General features: G+C 37.3%; 1 protein-coding gene across 1 annotated transcript in view; it reads left to right on the top strand.

Annotated features, from left to right (window-relative positions):
• NAALADL2 (N-acetylated alpha-linked acidic dipeptidase like 2) overlaps positions 1–19,909 on the top strand; it is a gene marked incomplete at its 3' end in the record, with an annotated part of 390,135 nt that overhangs the window by 369,748 nt on the left and 478 nt on the right. Inside the window, exon 13 of the mRNA XM_080624368.1 lies at positions 3,887–4,085. Within this exon, the coding sequence (XP_080480494.1) occupies positions 3,887–4,085 (199 nt within the window). The remainder of the gene's footprint in view (positions 1–3,886; positions 4,086–19,909) is intronic.

Raw genomic sequence — 19,909 nt, 5'->3', positions numbered from 1 at the left:
ACACACTAAATGCGTATAGGTCTGTGCAGTCTGGACTTGCTCCTTGTAGCCTGTCTTGCACTGGATTAGAGCCTCTTCAAAATTTAGTATATTTTACAGCAAGCTTCAGGGATTGATTATGGAGGTGTCAAAGTGTCTCATAAGGATTAAAAGCCTTTCTGTACCTTTGCACTTGCCTGAGTCAGCAATAACAAGTTCAATCTCACAATTAACAGAAATAAAGGTAACCAGGTTTGATACTAGCTGTGTCTGTGTGTTAGGTGCTGTTGGCTGTAGAAGCTGATATCATTCATAATTACAAGTCCCTGAGCCCACCTAGACTCATGCAGACCTTTCAGAAATTGATACCTATTGCCCCAGCCTTAGACTGTGGCTGAGTAGCACCAGACAAATGTGCTAAGATACTCTTAACTGTCATCTAAGTTTTCTGAGGCTGGTAAGCAAATGAGATGAACTGTAAGCATCTCTCATATGTGCTATGGGATAGAGTTCATTTTCTTCCTAGTAGCTGGTGCAGTGCTGTATTTTGGCTTTAGTCTGGGAACAACACTGATAACACACTGATGTTTTAGTTGTTGCTCAGGAGTGCTTGCCACAGTCAAGGACTTTTCAGTCTCTCATGCTCTGCTAGTGAGGAGGGGTGCAAGGAGGCAGGAGAGAGCAGAGACAGGACACCTGAACCAAACTAAGCGAAGGGGTGTTTCATACCACAGCACATCATGCTGGGTATATCAACTGAGGGGGAGTTACCCTGAAGGGACTGGTCACTGCTCAGGTCAGGCTGGGTATCAGTCAGCAGGTGATAAGCAATTGTATTGTACATCACTTGTGTTTATTGTTGTGTTTTTTTCGTTTCCCCTTTTAGTTTTGTTTTCTCCCTTTGTTATTTCCCTTTTTGTTATTATTATTAGTAGTAGTATTACATTGTACGTCAGTTATTAAACTATTCTTATCTCAACCCGTGGGGTTTACATTCTTTCAATTCTCCTCCCTATCCCACCCAGGGGGAAAGGGAGGGGTGAGTGAGTGGCTGCATGGTGCTGGGTTACTGGCTGGGTTTAAACCATGACAGACACCTACGAAGACAAATTAAGTGTGGGTGAGATTTTCTGGTTTTCCCTGTATACGGAGAGCAAGGGCTGTAATTTAAAGCTCTTTGGCTGATACGATGTCAGTTGTGTGTTGCTTCCTATCAGTTAGGCCCTTTCTTCTCCCCAGAATGGATGTTTTACAGATGTTACAGCAGCTGTAGTGCTTGGAGTGATAATAGTAAGCAGTGCTAGCAGAAGTGTAAAAATAATCTGGTTTATGAGAAGCCATTTCCAGGAAAGTCAGCATGACTTTCCACAGCCCTGGCACAACCCATATATTTCAAAATATCAGTCTAAACTCTCCATCCTTAGAAAAATCAATAGAGAAACATTTTGCTGTCATTTACTTGATGGCTGCATAGCCATTGCCTACAGCTGTCTGCTAGTCTTCCATTTGGCATCATTTTACCTGCTTGACCGCATTTCCCTGATCTTTTAGGCTGCTTTTCAGAGTTACTTTCCCATGTCTGTATTGTTCAAAAAGGTTCCCTTATTACTGTTCCCACCCTTAATTCTTGACTGCTACAGAGGTGAAAAATGCAGTAGTTAGTTATCTGCATGTTTTATCAGAAATATGTTCTTTGCCATGTGACACTGACATCTTGTCTTGAGTATCCTTTCAAGGATATGTTAGTACTGGCAAACCTTTCATCACCCTTTAAAAAACAAACAAACAAACAAACATGGAAAAATGCATTTTCCATAGACAAAGTATTTGCTGCTGAAAGAAAAGGATGAACGTCTATTCTGTTTCAGTAGGCCATATATGTTTTAGCAGCTGGGTACAAAGGCATCGGTAACTTCATAGAATTATAGAATAGTTTGGGTTGGAAGGGACTGTTGAAGGTCATCTGGTCCAGCCTTCTTGCAATGAGCAGGGACATCTTCAATCAGAACAAGTTGCTCAGAGCCCCGTCCAACCTGGCCTTGAACACTTCCAGGGATGGGGTATCTTCCACCTCTTTGGGCAACCTGCTCCAGTGTTTTACCACCCTTGTTGTAAAAAACTTTTGCCTTATATTTAGTCTAATTCTCCTGTCTTTTAGTTTAAAACCATTACCCCTTTTCCTGTTGCAACAGGCCCTGCTAAAAAGTTTGTACACATCTTTCTTAAAAGCCCTTTTTGAATATTGAAATATGATAGTGAAGTCTTCCTGGAGCCTTCTCTTCTCCAGGCTCACTCTTTATTGACATGCAAAATAATATGTTGTAACATGCCTTTTTAATGATAACCTCTTTGAAAAGAGACTTGTAAAAACACCAGATTAGTTTGCTTGGACAGTAGCTGTCATGCTAGCAAAATTGAAGCTGATGGCAACATATTCTTTGCACTATAAATGTCTGTGGATTTGTGTTTCTGCCTCCTTTAGGGCACTTTCTACAAAGCTTTCCCATTCAGATTTTCTGCTGCCAGGCCTGATCATCCAGTTTCGCAAAGCATGAAAAGTCTTCCTAGTGAATACAGCAACACACCGTAGCTGATCCTGAATTTGCAAGCTAATCAAAACCTGAAGAACTTTTCCTTCTCTCTTACATCAAAACACATGTTCACATGCATGGTGAGCCAGTGTCATACCTTCAGCTGCTGATTTGTCTGTGCTCATTCTCCTGTAGGTACTCATAGGCAAGTGCATTAATACCAGAGGGCACAAACACAATTTAAGAATGTTACTCTTGAGCATTAATTTTCATTAGAGCAATCAGTTACACAGGGAAAAGCTTTTGTATTCAATATCTGTAAAAATAAATACCAATTTGGAGTAGCCATTTTCTGGATAAAATCCAGTTACATATTTAGCAAGTGTAATGAAATTCAACAGTGTAATTCTCTGTTCAAGAATATACATACTTTTGAGTCACTTTCTTGTACTTGCAATGTTATTTATTTAACAACTAAACAGCAATTTTAGATGATTCATCATGATTCATATTGGAGACAAAAAGACGAAGAATGCAAAATACAATAAAGTGATGGTGTTTTCTCAAGTGAAGTAACACTTGCAAGTTTATTTTCTCTGTAGAAGTATCACAAGCTGTTTTAAGACATTATTAGTTAAAGCATTATTTTATTTAAGAATCATTTGCACTTCCACTCACAGCTTCTCGACTTGAGGAAAGTGTGAATTACAGTTGCCCTTGGTAGTGAAGTTCACTGTGTTGCAGTAAAAACTACTGATGGCCTCAAAGCTGCGCCCTTAGTTCTCGGTGGTAACACTAGCCATAGACACTTGCAGGTTTTGTACTTAAGTATTAAAAAGCGGCTTGATTATTAGTTTTAGAAACAGGTTTTGGCTTACAGTGTGATGTAGAGTGCTTTTTACTTGGAACTGTAAAGTAAAATCTGTTGGTTTAGGGGAAAAATACTTGCTATGGAGAAGAAGTGAGGGAGCATTTACAGGATTTTTATGTTTAAAAGGGTGGTCTGGTTGGCTTCATTTCCAAATATAGAGTATGTATTTTCCCTTCATCTCACCTTCCCTATTGAAAAGGAATAGCTAACATTTAAGGCTGTTTATATAATATTCAGAATAAAAATTATAAGTAATTCCTCATAGCTTATTAGATCTTAAAACATCACAGCCCAAATTGATCATCTTTGAAAAATAGATCAGATCATATTTGAAATATAGATCATTATGCACAATGATCTATGACTTTCCTCAATTCATTACATAATGCTCACAAAGGAAAAGAGACTCGGGTTTTAATTGGACTATTAATTTTGACTTGTAAGCGAGAGTAATAAGTGATGTTCTCTGAATCACTGGAAACTGTCTTGCTCTTACTGTTTCTAGGTGATGAAGTAGACATTCCTCAGTTACTTGCAGTGGCATCACGTCTGAGGGACACCGCAGAACTGTTCCAATCTGATGAGATGCGCCCAGCTAATGACCCAAAGGAGCGAGCTCCTATCAGAGTGAGGATGCTCAATGATGTGCTACAAAGTCTGGAGAAAAGTTTCCTGATTCATCAAGCTCCTCCAGGATTCTACAGGTATGGTGCTCAATGCGTTCTTCATTTGAGCAAAAACAGTAATCTCACATTGCTTGGTTTTCAAAACTTTCATGCTTCTAAAAAAAAAGTAAAAATCTGAGGATCCAAGACTAAAGCTTTTTTTTCCTATCTCATCCTTTCTGTAAAAACAATAGTTCATTACAATACAAGAAGTCATTAGAATGCAGCGCTGTAGCATTTCTGTCATGACATCACTGCTAACAAGATGTATGGTGTGATGGCAGCTCAAGCAGCATGACAGATACTTGTGTTAGTACAGTAAGCTTTCAGAAGAAGAAAATATTTGAAGTCTAATACTGCTTGACAAGCTCCATCTCTATTTTATTTAAAACTTTCTACAGTTCATTGAAGATTCAGAATTATACAAGATACTGTGTAGCATTATTTAACATATTTAATTATATAGCAGTGTTCTTGGGTGCATTTCAACCAGTCCAGGGCAGCACAGTGGAGTGAATTTGTCAATCACCATTCACACCATCCTGGTTAGAATTATTCTCCAATATGTAGTCAGCTGCACTACCCAGGCTGACTTTAAGAAGTCATAATCATTCCATCTTTCACTTTCTAAGAAAGAAGGCTACCGGTCTGCATCTCTTACCATAGATACCTCTAAAAAAAAAAAAAAAAAATATATATATATATAATTAGAATAGCCTAAAAAAAGTTAGAAAAGCAAGAATTGGCCAAGTCTGCTCTGAGTAATGACTGGCCCTCTGGCTGTTCAGGAGAAGTAATAAAGCACGTGCTTCAGTACAAACAGTCCAAAGCATTGCACTGCAGCCCATTGATGTAGTGTTTCATAGCTTGACCCCAAGGATATGTTTTAAATGGGCTATTTAGGGAGGGCATATGTGGGCTTTTTGATGTCACGAAGCCTACTGGGAGTATTTTGAAGGACTGTGGCTGAAGGTGGTTTATCCATAGCGTCCATTAGGAGGCTTCTTCAAGTAGAAGTGTTCCTAAAGCCATACCCAGGTTTTACTTCAGAGGAAACTGGTTTGCATACTCAAAAAAAGAGAGCTTAGAAGTGAACAGACTTAAATACATAGGAGACAGACAGGGGCCAGGACACAGAACTGAATGAAGCATCTATGTTATTTAGAAATACAAATGTACGTGCTACCAGAACAAACTAATGTAATAAACTAGTACTTTGTTGAAATTGATGGGAAAAAATGTCGAATGTCTTGTGCAAATGATTGTTTCAAGTGGGCACAAAATAGATAGATGATAGAGAAAGACTGTGGAAGAAAAGCAGAAAGCTACAGCGTCAAGAGGAAGAGATTCCAATCATTAGGAATGGCATGAAACAAATTCAGCCATCTTTTAACAAAAAAAAACAGACAAAAAAAAAAAATCCCTACAGCTATAATAAATTAGATTTAACAGTGATATTTGGGGAGGGACTAATTGGCATCCCGGCTGTGACTGGATTTATAATATAAAGAAATAAACCAAAATATAATTAAATAAAGTCTAATATTCGAGATTTAGCACTGCTGTCTTTCGTGTCTGAACTGGTACAGTGTTGCAAAGGGGCCATAAAACTGAATAGTTTAATGTAGTGTGTCTGTGTGCATCAAAACCACACATTGTAGAATGCATCCCGTTTCTTTATTTAAAAAAATAAATTATGCCAAAACTTAGGATTCCAGTAAGAAGTTTTTTTGAGGTCTTCTAATATTTAAATTCTTGCACTGCTTGCGGTATTATGTTTATTATTCACAAGTTGTAATTGCTAGATATGCAGCAGATATGTGGATTAAATTTTTCACCTTCCTGCTCTCAGCAGTACTTCAGTGCAGGGCACAGTATTCACCCTGTCAAAGTAGGTAGTGTAGAAGTGAAAGTTTTGTAATTTTTCCCCTCTCGATTTCATTAAATTTGATACAAGGTTTAGCAGTAGATTATAAGGTTATTGTAGTTTGTGGAAAAACATTTGATTTGACTTTACTCTGAATTATTTTGCCTAATGTCGACTGGAATACGTAACAGCAGAGTACACTTTGTGTATCATCATCATTTAGACACTTATTTTAAAAGAATGCGTTCTTTAGACTGTGCCAAGGTGTGTAACTGTAGTGTAGGTTTATCTTTAATGCAGACAGAATCGAGGACAGTGATAGATTTCTGGTTTACTTTCCTGCCATTAAAAACCAGCAGTACAGTTTCTTCCCAAAAACAAACCCCAACATCTAATGATATGTCTTTATTTATTTTTCACTTTTTAGGAATGGAAAGTCCTTCTATTAATTGATGCAGACATATGAATATTTTATGTTCTGAAGCTGTAATTGTATCACAGCAACACTAGAATTACTTTAAAAAAACTGATATAATTTTTTTTCCTTGTATAACATTAGGCTTTTCTTTTTGTAATTTGATAAACAAAAACAATTGAGAAAATAGGTCTCACAGCCAGGACCTTGTATGCTGTGTTTCATCCCAGTCAGAAGATTGATAGGCAAGTTATAAACCCCTGAAATAGTGGTTTATAATGGAAATGCTGGCAGCCCTTTAACTATAGCAGCGCAAGCAGTGCAGCAATAAATACTACGCTTCATCTGTAAACAGAAATTTAGGATGCAGTCTGCAGCCTTGACCTTCAGGCTCCAACTGTGTTTAGATCATTAAGATTCCATAAATACTGTAATTTAGAGCCTTCAGAAGGAAGAATTTGTGTGCACAGTAAAGCACGTATTCTTCATGAAAAAATGATTGCTTCCGGTATACCCATTTGGACTCATATGCTCAGCCTCAATCAAAGTACTTGACAAATTTGCTGAAGTTTAGGCATCATTTTTAGGCTTGTGTTTGTCCTAATTCACAGCTCTCTGGATCTGTACTATGTTTTCTCTTCTAGAATTTGAATTAAAAAAGAAGGTGGATTTTTTTTTCCTTTATTGCAGGCAGTGGGTTTCAACTTACTTGTGCTTGTCCACTACAGGGAAACCAATATAGCTTTCCATTTTTTTTTCTTTTTTTGTATGATCTGTACACACACTGCTCCAGCTGTAGTCTGTTACTCTATGTGTGTACTTAAAAAAATAGATGCCTCATTCCAGTCAGTATCATAGGGCGCAATATTTGGCTACAGTTGATGCATTATTCATCTATAATGAGCAATAAAAATATTAAAAGTTACTAACAGAATTCAAATTAATTTAATTTTTGTATAATTATATTATGATAGCCTAAATAATGATGATTTGTATTAGCAGGTTGTTAGTACAGTGTAAGAAAACACTGTAGTTTAGATGATTATCCTTCTTACCTGAATTTCATGACATTGAACTGAAAATTTGACAATAGCATACTTTCCCGGTGATTCTCTGTTTTCAGCTGAGCTGGAAATACACAAGTACAGCTTTTATAAGGGTATTTTAGTCTTATCCAGAAATTTAGGCAGAATGGAAAACAATAGGTTGAAAAATGTTATCCTGCTTTGCAAAGGATACCCTGCAGCTTGATTTGGGGTTAAGACAAAATCTCTGAGTTTTATTGTACTTGAAGAAATTCCCAGTGGTAACCCCAGGTAGGCTTTCTATTTCCAAGATAGGTGTTTATGAACGAACCAGGATAGCTATTGGTGTTTTTTCATTTATCTGCCTTTTCTTCTCATAACATAGTCATAATATTGATAATTTTCTGATTTTTATTTTTTCATTATTTTAATGGGATAATCAGTAGAAATTTATATATGTTTGTTTCTTTCCTCTGTCTATTTCTTACTTTCCACTCTTACAATATATACTTGAGCTGAACATTTCTGTATATTTTCTGGTGATCATATTTTGCTGCTAGTACTAATAACCATAGATTACACTGCAGTGGCATATATGAAGCTAAGGTAAGAACAGAGGTTCTGTTACTTTAGGCACTGTTTATAGACAGGAAAAAATAGAGATGATCTCAAGCATATTGTCCTCTCAGTGAGGTTGTCAGCCTCAGCAGAAACATAAGGTGATTCTATAAATGCTGATATATAGTAAGAAACACCCAAATTCTTACCCTCGTCAGCATTCAGTGAAGCACATGTAGTTGCCTGCTAGGGAAAGGAGAAGATGCTTTATCTCTGTAGTCTAAAAAAAAAAAAAAGGTGCTTCAGCCTTAGATAAACATAGGTTAAAACAAAAACCCGGGGCAGTTTCCCTTCAGTGAAAGCAGCCTGTCTGATAAGGTTGAGGAAGTTCTCACTGACCCCTGCTCTGATACTGATTAACCAGATCTCCGCATGGCTTCTCAGAGAGAACAGATTTAATGTCTGTAAATTAATGTTTGTAAGTTAGCTAATCTGGCAACTGCATCCATGCTGAGCTATGGATCTTTCTCTTTGACTCTTTCTTGAACATCTTTGTCTTTTGTGCATCAGCTAATCCCTAAATTTCTTAGTCTCTAAAAGTCTACTGTCATGCTTTTGCATACTTTTCCTTAATCAAAAAGACCTATCAAAACACTGATACCAGCAACATCATGGGAAAAAAGACAGCATGTGTCTTCATGGTGTTTATAAATATTGAGCTCAAACCTTACGTTTGCCTAGAATGAATAAGACCATTCCTACTGTTCCTTGAATATTTTATTATATTTCTTGTATGTGCTGATCACTACAGCTTCTGAAAACCTGTCAGCCTAAAGTATCTGTCAAGTCTTTGTGTTCACTCCTTTTAGGTATTCACACAGAGAGCTTGTATCTGGTTTTTTGAAAGACGTAGTACTGTGTTGGCATTGGAACAGTGAATAATAATATTGCAAAAGAATGAGATTATCAAGAAGCCTTCATGGAGTATCAGACACAGGACACTTCATGCAGTAAGATGTCCTCTTTTAGTGGAAGTGTTCGATTTCTTCTGGTCTATATCTAATCTTCATATTTGATGGATGCTGTTGACACTAGATGCATCCAATAATAAGAATGCAGTGTGATGCTCCCACGAAGATTTCCAAATCTAAGCGTCACTAAAACCAGAGTTTGTGTCTTCAGTCTTCAAAAATAAAGTAAAAAAAAAACCCAAAAAAAACAAAACAAAGGACACACAAGGGCTCAGGCTGTCATTTCTGCTCCAGCTAGGTGGTTTTATTCCTAATGGACCATTGCTTAAGGATCAGTTGTGTTGTGACTGACAGCTCTTTTAACAATTTTATACAAGAAACCAAGTCAACTTGTGTAAAATCTTCCATTTAAGAATTTCATCTTCACTTGCCAAGTTTAACTTGTCCATTAAGGCTGTATGCACCTGTCACCACTATTCACGGAATTGTCGCAAGGGCCGTTGTGATATGTCTAATACATGTAATTGCATGGATTGAGTAATAAGTAGGTGAAAAATAAGGATTTAGAAAACAATCTGTGTTTTCCAGAAGGACCTCCAAGAGTTTTTATTGCTCCTTTGTGCAAGTTAAACTTTTCTTTCGCTTCTTTTTAGATAAATGACAGCAAATCAGTATGTTATAATGCTCTGAATAAAATACCTGTAATAAGCAACAATAGATTTTGCACGCTGAATTTGTCATAATGAAATCAAAGGACAATCAAAAGATGTTTTTAGCATCACATAAAAAGGTGATTTACATTGCTGCTATTCCTGCCTCTCAAGTGTTTGTTGTTCACTAGAGCAAATGCTTTCCTTTGAGACTGAGATTTGTTACACATGTTCCTGATATATGTACTGAGTCTACTTATTTCCGTTTTGCTGATAAACTGCAGCAGATTCTCAGGTGTCAAAATTCACATGCCCTTAGACTCTAGTTGCTAGAGATATGTTTAGTAGGAAAATTAAAGTTATTATTAAATCTCCATGTGTAAACAAGCTGCTCACTGGGTTTACAAAGGACAGCATTAAAGATGCAAATATCCTGCTAATCTTACATTAACAAGGGTAAACTTGTAGTGCAATGTCAACTGAAAAAAAGCAGCTTAGCACAGTTTCTACAGAAGACGCTAATTCCGACTCATTGTGTAAACTCTTTGCAGTTTTGGGGTTTTTCGTTTTGAACCCTTCATTTATGGCTTCAAGTAGAAAATACTCCTGTATACTTTGTTGTCATTGAGGCATTTTTGACTGCCCTGATCCAAGCACATGGAATTTTTTTTGTCCTGCATTGTATTATGTTGAGCAGGGAGTGATTTGACATGGTGCTGGTGATCCTTAGTGTGGGAAATACTGCAACAATTCATGTTGCACTGGCAGTTGTAGATAATGTTCCATTTTGTATTATCAGCCATGTGCAATTTCTAAATACAATACTAGAATAATGTTGGGGGAGAAGGGTAGAATTGTGTGCTGGTTTTATAATAGTGTACTTCAGATTTTGCCAATCAGACAGAATAAATGAATTTTCATCTTACTGCACAGTAGTGATTTTCCATCTGACTTTTGACCCAATATCTTGTATCTTTCAAAATTTATGTCTCTTTTTCTTCTATAGTTGTTCCACATCTTGGAAGAGGAGTTATGATTAGTGGTATTACTTGCTTCACTTTCTAATTCTTCACTGCTGTGTCGTACCTCTGCAGTTCTTGTTCAGCCTGCTTCTCTCTCATACACATTTGTCCAAATGTATTTTTTACATGTAAAATGTCTTCCCTTTTTCTTCTACCTTCTTCCTTCAAACTTCACAGTGTTTGTGTGGTCTGACTGTAGTTAATGCATATGTAAATTAGAGATGATGCACATGTAAATTAGAGATGATGTGCTCAAATATTCAGGACAGAAGTGACACAGTTTCAGTAACACTTGCTTCATTGCTCACTTCATGAATTGCTAATGACAAAAACCCACAGGAAATATTCCAAGGATTGTTTTATGTTCTTCCCAAGAATTTGGGAAAGCAAAAAGAAGTTTCATGAGAAAGGTGAACAGTGGAAGCTATGCACTGTCAGAAGATTTGAGATGCTGTGCAGTGCTTGGTACATCTTAGTTACTGCTTACTTGGAAGGTGATTTTTCTCCCAGTCATTGGTAGCAGACGTTGAATGAGAGGATTGTGTTATTGGTTATATGCTTCTCTAAATAGATGTTGTGTGTCTGGTGATCAGGCTTTATAGAAGTGGTGACAATCCCTAGTCAGTATCCAGAGTCTTTACAACATAGTCTGAAGTGGATTTTATCACAAAACTGAATAAAGTCATCTCTGCAGATCGCTCCTGATTAAAAAAAAACCCAAACCTTATGAGAATATAATGACAATTCCTAACTGCCAGGTTATTTTTTTCTAACTCTAAAACCACAGGCAAGCAGTTAGTTAATGACATGACAAGCAGTGATGTGAACTTAACTAGGTTGGTACAAACCAAGAAATATTTCCAATCAAAGCCCAAATACTAGATTCTAATAGCATTAATACAGATATCACTGTCTTTAAAAAAATGTCATGGCATGTCTGGCACACTAATTTCAGTTTAAAATTAAAATTTGATTCAAAATCATACATTCAGGTCACTAGCGGAATCTGGAGTAACAACTTTGATATAAGGGGGACTAAAGTATTCTATTCACTGTATTTCTTTTAAGCATTATACCTAGGTGCTACGTTGGGATATAACATCGGTGGGAGGACAAAAAGTTCTCTCCTGAGCACCTAGTAGAAGCCAGACATAATTAAGATCACTTCCTATTCACACAGATGCTGCAGATACTCAATGGAATTTGAGGGACTGGGAAGTAGATACAGTCCTTAGTCTGCTCCTTCAGTGGATCACTGTAATGTAGTATTGAAATTAAGCCGTAACTCTGACTAGCTCAAGAAGTTTTCCCCAAAATACCTTCTGCTACCAGTGCAGCTCCCCAGAACAGGCTTAGTTAGGGAAGTGTGGGAACTGTTTAATTCATGATGGACCAGTAAGAACAATATTCTAGCAGTATGAGCATTTTCTATGCAATGGGCAACTTTGGGAAGGGTTCTGATCCAGTCCTACCAGCCCCTCCAGGGGTGATTGAACCGCACTGTGGTTGTTCTGGCTGTAGGCCAGTTAGATAGAATTTCATCCACTGGGATATTGACTCTAACATTCATCCATGTGTGGAGCAGCACATTTATCCTAGCATAAATCAGTAGCAATTGCTAGTTTGCTAATGATCTTATGAATTCCTGCTATGGTTATTATTTTTCTCATGACTGATAATCATGCTGAGTTATGACCTCTCTTAATACTAAGATGCAATTAAGTGAGTGTAACTCTTACTCAAAACACCTGATGTAGCTGAGTGGCTATTCAAATGTTTTTTCCTTTGGAAGCACCAATACATGTAATGACCACGAAGTAATGACTGTATTTGTTGTCTTCTAAATTTTTACTTTTTAAAGAGCATTTGCTGCGTAAATATTACTGAATTAGCCATCTGCAGAGATGTAATTATGGTAGACTTTAAAGCTTATTTAAACAGGAACATGAAAATCTTTTCATTACACCTGCAAAAGCAGAAAACCACTGTAATTAGGGATTATGCCATGGCTGGAAACCAGCTTTCTCACTTCCTTGGTATGAATGGTAGACCTGGGTGTACATACATTTATTTTTCCTGTATGCAATTCTCATGAATTTTCTTCCATCCTTTTAATTAAATTAATGTACACTTAAGAGTTCTGTTTGTAGTATGCATCAGCCTCATTACGTTTTTGATACAGGAAGTATTATTATGTATATTGAAATTTAATACAGGATTGGTGATCCAGAAGACAAAGCTTCATCCAGGAAATACAATTTCTTATGCTTTCCACAAATGTGCATGGCCTTCACCTTGCAAAGAACCTGGATTTTCTTGCACAGTGACATTTCTTTGAGTGTGTGGATTTATTACATATTTTAGCCCATTCTCAGCAGTTGTTCTGCTAGCTGTAAAAGCGCTTTTACAGTCAGCTATTCAGTGAGCTTAGAACAGAGCTATCATGCCTAAAGTACTGGATTTTGAATTTATTAAATATGACAGAAACTTAATATTTTATACGTTATTTAATTTTTCTTAGAAACAGTAGGGTTGATATAATTTTTTAGATCCATGTATATGGTTCCACATGTTTGGTTATGACAGATAAGAACCACTCATGTACATTTGAAATATTAGCAGGAACTTTTCTAGAATATAGTACAAAAATAAATGAAATTCATTGGAAAAATAGTTAGTGTGTAATACTTCCCCCACTAATATATTACCCAGGAAGTAAGGCTTAGAAATTTGGTCTTGAAGTCATGAACAGGAAAATTACCTTAACAGGGATTAAGTGTTAATTTTGTGTGTATGCATTCCATTTAAGGTAATAAAACTATAACTTGAGGCATTTCTCTAAATAACATATTATGACGTAATTAATTTTTTATCCATAGTTAACCTCTACGATAATGACCTTTCTGATTTTGGCTATGATGCTAATGGCATCATGTCTCATGGTATGGAGTTACTTATGATAAACCTAGTTGGAATGAGAGCTGGAGATCAAGGTCAAGCCAGTTTGCTGCATCACACTCCTGACACTGCTTGCTGCTTGGTTTAGAAATGGTATTCCTCCTTAGGAATTAAATGTTTTACATAATTTCTAAATAAAAATCCCCATGAAACCTTCAGAACATCAGCTGTGAGTCATTTGGAAATAATTTTTTAATTCACTTCCCTCAAGTCCTTCAAAATAGTAGCACATCTGCTTTGAATTTGAGTATTTCAGACTGAGGCATCCTTAAAAGAAAAATAGTTTCCTCCAAATTATTCAGCGTAAGCAATGTTTCTTTTGTTTGAAAAGCAAGCATAGCATAAATCATTCTTTAATAGATCTTTCACTTTCCCTTGAGGATTATGAATGCTCATACATGCAAATTGGAATCTAGTAGATGAATCTGTAATGGATCAACAGGATAGGTCTAAAGGTGGGAAGGTCTGCAGATAAGGTTAGGATGGGGGTTTATAAGTCAAGTCTCATAGGGTCACCTTTTTCGATGGAATTTGTCAGGTGGTGATGAGGACTAGCTGCTTCCTACATGATGAGGAGCCAATTGTGATACTGTGGCCACAGGGCAGGGGCCTCCCCAGCTGTGCCCAAGTGGTGCAAGCAGGGGAGGCTTGGGAGTGGCAGGCAAGGCTGGTCAGGGACAGTAAGATGTCTTAGTGCACTTGAGCCCTTGACAAAGATCTGAGGTGCATCAAGTTGAAACTTATGCTGGAGTTAGGGTTAGGCTTTAGTGATAATGCATAAAATCAGAGAATCATAGAATGGTTTGGGTTGGAAAGGACCTTAAAGTCATCTCGTCCCACTACACCAGGTTGCTCAAAGACCTGTCCAACCTGGCCTTGCTCACTTCCAGGGATGGGGCAGCCACAGCTTCTCTGGGCAACCTGTTCTAGTGCCTTGCCACCCTCACTGTAAAGAACTTCTTCCTAGTATCTAATCTAAACCTACCCTCTTTTCAGTTTAATGCCATTCCCCTTTTTCCTGTCACTACCTGCTCTGGTAAGAAGTCCCTATCAAGCTTTCTTGTCAGCCCCTTTAGGCACTGGAAGGCTGCTGTAAGGTCTTCCCAGAGCCTTCTCTTCTCCAGGCTGAACAAGCCCAACTCTCTCAGCCTGTCTTTATAGGAGAGGTGCTCCAGCAGTCTGAGTATCTTCATGGCCCTCCTCTGGACTCGCTCCAATAGATCCATGTCATTCTTATGTTGGGATACAGTATTCATGAAAAGATTAGTGTGCTTTACAACAATGGATTCATTATCTTTAAAAAAAGTACTATAATCAAATATAACTGTGAGGAAATAAAAGATAATGTGTCTTGTAAACAGCTATCATTCCAGTTTGGCTTCTCTTTTTTACCTTTGTTTATTTGGCAGGCAGTCAGGCCAAACCAAGCATCAAGACACTTTACAAAGTTGCCAAAATCAGGATTTTTATTTTTTTTTTATTTATCAAGCCGTATTATATTGTTAGATGCAGCCTTACCATAACTCCCTTTGCTATAATTGACTCAATTAGAGGTGTCCTGACTCCTGTCTCTTATGCAAGATAAATTTCCATCTAGTAGGAACAGAATTTATCTGGTTTACCACTGTCACATAACAACGCCTTTGAAATGCCTTTCAGTTGATTAGACTTTCTTTGGGTTTGATACCTGGATTATCTGTAGCCTATCAACTGCTGATACCATGCAAATACGTATCTTTTTGGCAGACACTCACCTTTGAGTGTACATGGTTTAAATATTTCATTTTCTGTAATCTGTACCAGTAGAACAATTTGCAGAATTATAAATGAGAGCACTAAGTGAAGGCAGTTGATGGTGCTTCAAAAAGTATAGGATGTTTAGCATAGTGAAGGAATGGAGTGACTTTTACTGCTGAGTTGCCCTAAAGGGTTGGCTTCTGTATCCCCACCTTCCCTGCGTGTTCAGTCACACAGCGTGAGAGCCAGTGACTTCCAGTGTTCTATCCAGCAAGAAATGAGCATCGTAGACAAACGTTCTTGCCCTGGATGAGTTACAATAACATGTAATAGCAATGCACCAGTGCATGAATTTTGTCCTGGTAAAAGTTGGTCTTACATGACCACCAGCAATAATTTTATAATTATAAAACTGACACAGTAGTGCTGTGAAATAAAATAGGTATGTAGGTGTCAAAAAAGTTTAACAAGAGGAAATCAGAAGCTCTGTTGGAGATCAGAAGGATAGGGGACCCAGAGGAAGAAGGGTGGCTTTCAGTACCTTCACCATAAAATTTTCTGAGGTACAAACTAGTGTAAATGAACTAATATAAATCAGCTCATGCAGTTTCCAGGAAAGAAGAATTTGTAATATTTTTATGTCCTACAATAAATAAACACCCTGTGGAACTGGAAGTCCCAACATGAAGTGTCATTACTAGGATGCATTGATTTGTTTATTTACCAAATTAATAATACTTTATGTTTCGCAAACATGAATTAAAACAACCCACAACTTACTAGATGTAAGAGAAGTGCATTCAAAAATTAACGTTACCAAGAGAAATGGAAATGCAGAGAATCCCTGTTCTGATGTGCATTTATTCTTGGAAGAAGTTATAAAACTGAATTTGTGAGGATGCGGAAGGACCTCTGGTCACAGCACATGGAGTTATAACTGGAAAAGACAGAGGCTGCCCATAGCATTTATCTGTAAGCAATTCTAATGTGATTCCACAGAAAAAAGCTGCACTCATTTCATGTGGGATTCTATACTTGCCGTCATGTCCTAATGATTTAATAGTTACTTTTCAAAATCTCTTAAATAGGAGGCTGTTTGTAAGTACCTGAATAATTCAGCTTGTGTTGTACATAATTTTTCTTGTAAGCTAAAATACCCTTTTTCATGGCAAGAATAATGCAATAATCTAGTTTTATCTTGAACTGCTGAGTTGTTGTAATATAAGCAACAAAATAGTTTGAAGTTGTGTTGAAGTGAATATATTTTTAGGGTGATCTGTCATTCAAGAATTTGTCAAATTCATTGTGGTATGGTGGGGGTGAGGTTACATCTTTATTTGTGGTAACGTAAAACATCATTTAACTCTCTGGCCTTATTTTGATAAATAATGTTTTTTTTCCTGTGTGTTCAAAGGGCTCTTAAAAATTACAGAAGAGATTCTTTTATAATTCATTTTTATAGTTTCTTTGCTTTAGTTTGGTATGGCTGATTTTTTTGTTTGGAGCCATTATACGTCTTTCAGTGGTAGTGCCTGAAGTTATTAATTAGGTTCTTACTTCAGTTTTACACTTTTCAGGTCACTGTGATGTGCCATTGAAACAAGCCCATTAAGATGAATGATGGGGGTTGTAATTTTATTAGTGTCATCAATGTATTGCACTTTTTGGTTTAGGCATCTTTTTTCAGTTTGTGTGGGTCAGGCTAACTGTACAAAATGTATTTTTAAGATCAAAATAATTAAAAATGAAGATAGATACTAAAGCAGTCAGGCCAGAGGCTGTAATTGTTGTTCTAGAGGTGTAGGCTACAAAACCAATTTGTATTAAGGAATGTTTAAGTAATTGAATTTCACAGTATAAATTAAAGTTCCTTGGTATCATTATGCATATTGTGGTCACGTAGTGATATCTTGTGCCAGTGGAATAGCTGGGTTTTATTTTTCGGTCTATGTGTAATCTTTAATGAAAACACTTCTCTGGCTTGTAAAGGTTTGAAAGTCATAAACTAGATTAACCATTTCATTTGATGAAGCTTGGACAGAGATAAGAAGTTGTATAAATTGACTCTTATGAACATGCATAAAGAGAGAAATCATTTTATACAACAAAGGGGCGGCATGGCTTCCCAAGCAAAGAGAAGTAATTGGAAAATTTAAGGTCCTGGTGAGAATTCCTAACAGAAAATCTGGAAAAACAGGTGCCATATAATGTTTCTTATTATTTGCACCATACAAATAAAAAGTAGGTTCTGTCATACTATGCCAAACTTTTATTACGATTGCAGAAGTTACAATCTTTTTTTAAATTATGATAGCAGAATGCTTGTCTTTCATTTATCAAACAGTGAAGCTTTTCTCATTAGACACTAATTTGTACCATAGTCAGGTGTACTAGGCTAGGAATACTTGTCCTTTACTGTGGATCACCTGCCTGTGGTTTTGGATTCACCTGTGATTCCAACATCACAGCAGTAGGGTTAAACTGTATTAACATCCTTGTATGTCAAGGTAAACCATCTTTTTAGCCTGTGTCCTTGTTAGGAGCACATTTGGAGGTTGGAATAGGAGAAGATCTGTTCCCATTCACCAAAAACGTTTTCTCGGTAATCCCCAGTCTTCGTGGGGAAAACTACTCCAGTCTTCATGTCATCCTCTCTTTACAGTCTGTTTTCTAGCAGCCTAAGTTAGCTTTGCTCTGCTGATGGTTATTGTCTTATGACATTTTTCTTAGTTGGCATTACCCTGAATACAGGAATAGAGGGATCCCATTACAGATCAAGATGCCAGTCTTGTAGGCATTTGGAGCATTTCCATCTTGATGCTTCAGAATTCTAGCAGAATTCTAGCCTAGTCAAACTCTCTCAGCTACCAGCAAACAGATAGGACTGTCACATGCCTCCTGAGAGTGGGAAAGTGATTATCTCTAGCATTGCCCCTGCTGTTCAAGGACTTTGAGGGGTTGTGAACAGGTTTCTGTCTCCCTGTGAACTATGGGAACTCTAGAGGAGAGTTCTTCAAAAATCTGGTTCTGCTTGCACTGATCTCAGCAGGAGTCCCTAAATTGATTTCAGAGGGAGCAAAATCAATCCTCTGCTTTGAAAACTACAGTATTTCCCATAGCACAGCCTGGCCTTAAAAACAACCAACCAGGAATTTATCTGGTTCTCAACACACACAGTTTTCATTTAATGTATCACAGAGATGCTTTAGGGACAGTCCATGATATAACTTGAGTCACCTTTGAGCGTAAACTGTGTTATAGTCTCAAGGAATAGTAGAAGCTCAGAGCTGAGGAAGCAGGCAGTTGTCCTCTAACTGCTGCAGTGTGAGTTGAAGAAGTTACTGCCACATCTGTTTACTACTCTCCTCTTGATGGAGGTTTCTGTCCCCACTGAGCTCTTTCTGCAAGTGCTCCTAACCTGTTTCAGTCCAAATGATAAGGTCAGTGATGATTCTCTATTTAAACTATGTAAGCTATCCTATTACAGTGTTGGATTCTGTTTTCCTACTCTGTTTAAAACTCTTATGTATTGTATTGCAGACCACTTGAAATGGCTATATATAATGCTGTCAGGCTGCAAAGCTTACCATTCCTATTGCACATCACTGGTTTTGGATGTATACGCAGTATAGGCAGATAAAAACATAAGAACAGAAAAAATGTTGTAAGAGTTATTTCATCTTTGAAAATCATTTCCCCTCATTTGAAGCATTTTTTCAAACTGGAAAAAATGACAGAAGATTGTAGATGCTCTGTGGTGTCACTTGCTGGACTGCATTGTTACTGTTCCCCCTTGTAGACTGGCAATTAGATGATTCATATAATAATAAGATTCACTTTTGTAGTGATCTGTCTTGTAGGTACTTGGCAGTTTTATTACTAATTTGGAGTTGCCATTGGGCCTGTTCTGTCATGCAATTAGATTACTAACAGAGTATCTGAGTTGTTCTGGTGCCTTGCTGGTTTCATTCTGTGAAATAACTTCTCCTCTGCCCTGTATTTAAGGATGAGGTCCTGCACCAAATCATATGTAGCTTTCCTGTTTCAAATTTCTCACTTCTGTTTACAATCAAATGAGTTCCTGGGTGGAGATTTATGATAGTTACATGCTCTTCTAATTAGGATAATGTTTACATCTGGTTTTAGAGCCTGCTTCAAAGAATCTTATTGAAATCCCTGACTAGCTTTGAATTTTGAGCCTGCAACACCTCATACAGTTAATGTTTCCAAGGGCTCAGATGTTACCTTTGCATGTGATTTTTTGCAAGCCATTACAGTCTTGCAGATATTATAGGAAGACATAGACTTCGTTTCTTAGGGCTTTAACTGTACATTCCATTTATTTCCTTCCTCAAGTATTCAACATTAAAGATGGGTTGCACTTGTTGTAATGCCACCAAGGATTATTGATGGAAAAAAGTCTCTGCTGAAAGCAGTGAGAGTTTTACCATTGACTTGAATACAGCTAGTATTTCACCTCTGAAGTGTGAAATAAATAACAAGAGCAGAGTGAGGGGGAGTGAGGCAGGAGGAGGGGAAGAAATCTGTGGCTGGGGTCCACAGGAATAACCAAACCTATTTTATAGCGGAATAAGTGGAATCCAACTGAAACATTAAATACTTCATGAGGGGTATAGTAGGTCTGGGCTCATGATTTTGA

This window comes from Psittacula echo (genome assembly GCF_963264785.1).
Source record: "Psittacula echo genome assembly, chromosome: 7".
Classification (NCBI taxonomy): domain Eukaryota; kingdom Metazoa; phylum Chordata; class Aves; order Psittaciformes; family Psittacidae; genus Psittacula; species Psittacula echo.
This window is presented reverse-complemented; position numbering and strand designations above follow the sequence as displayed.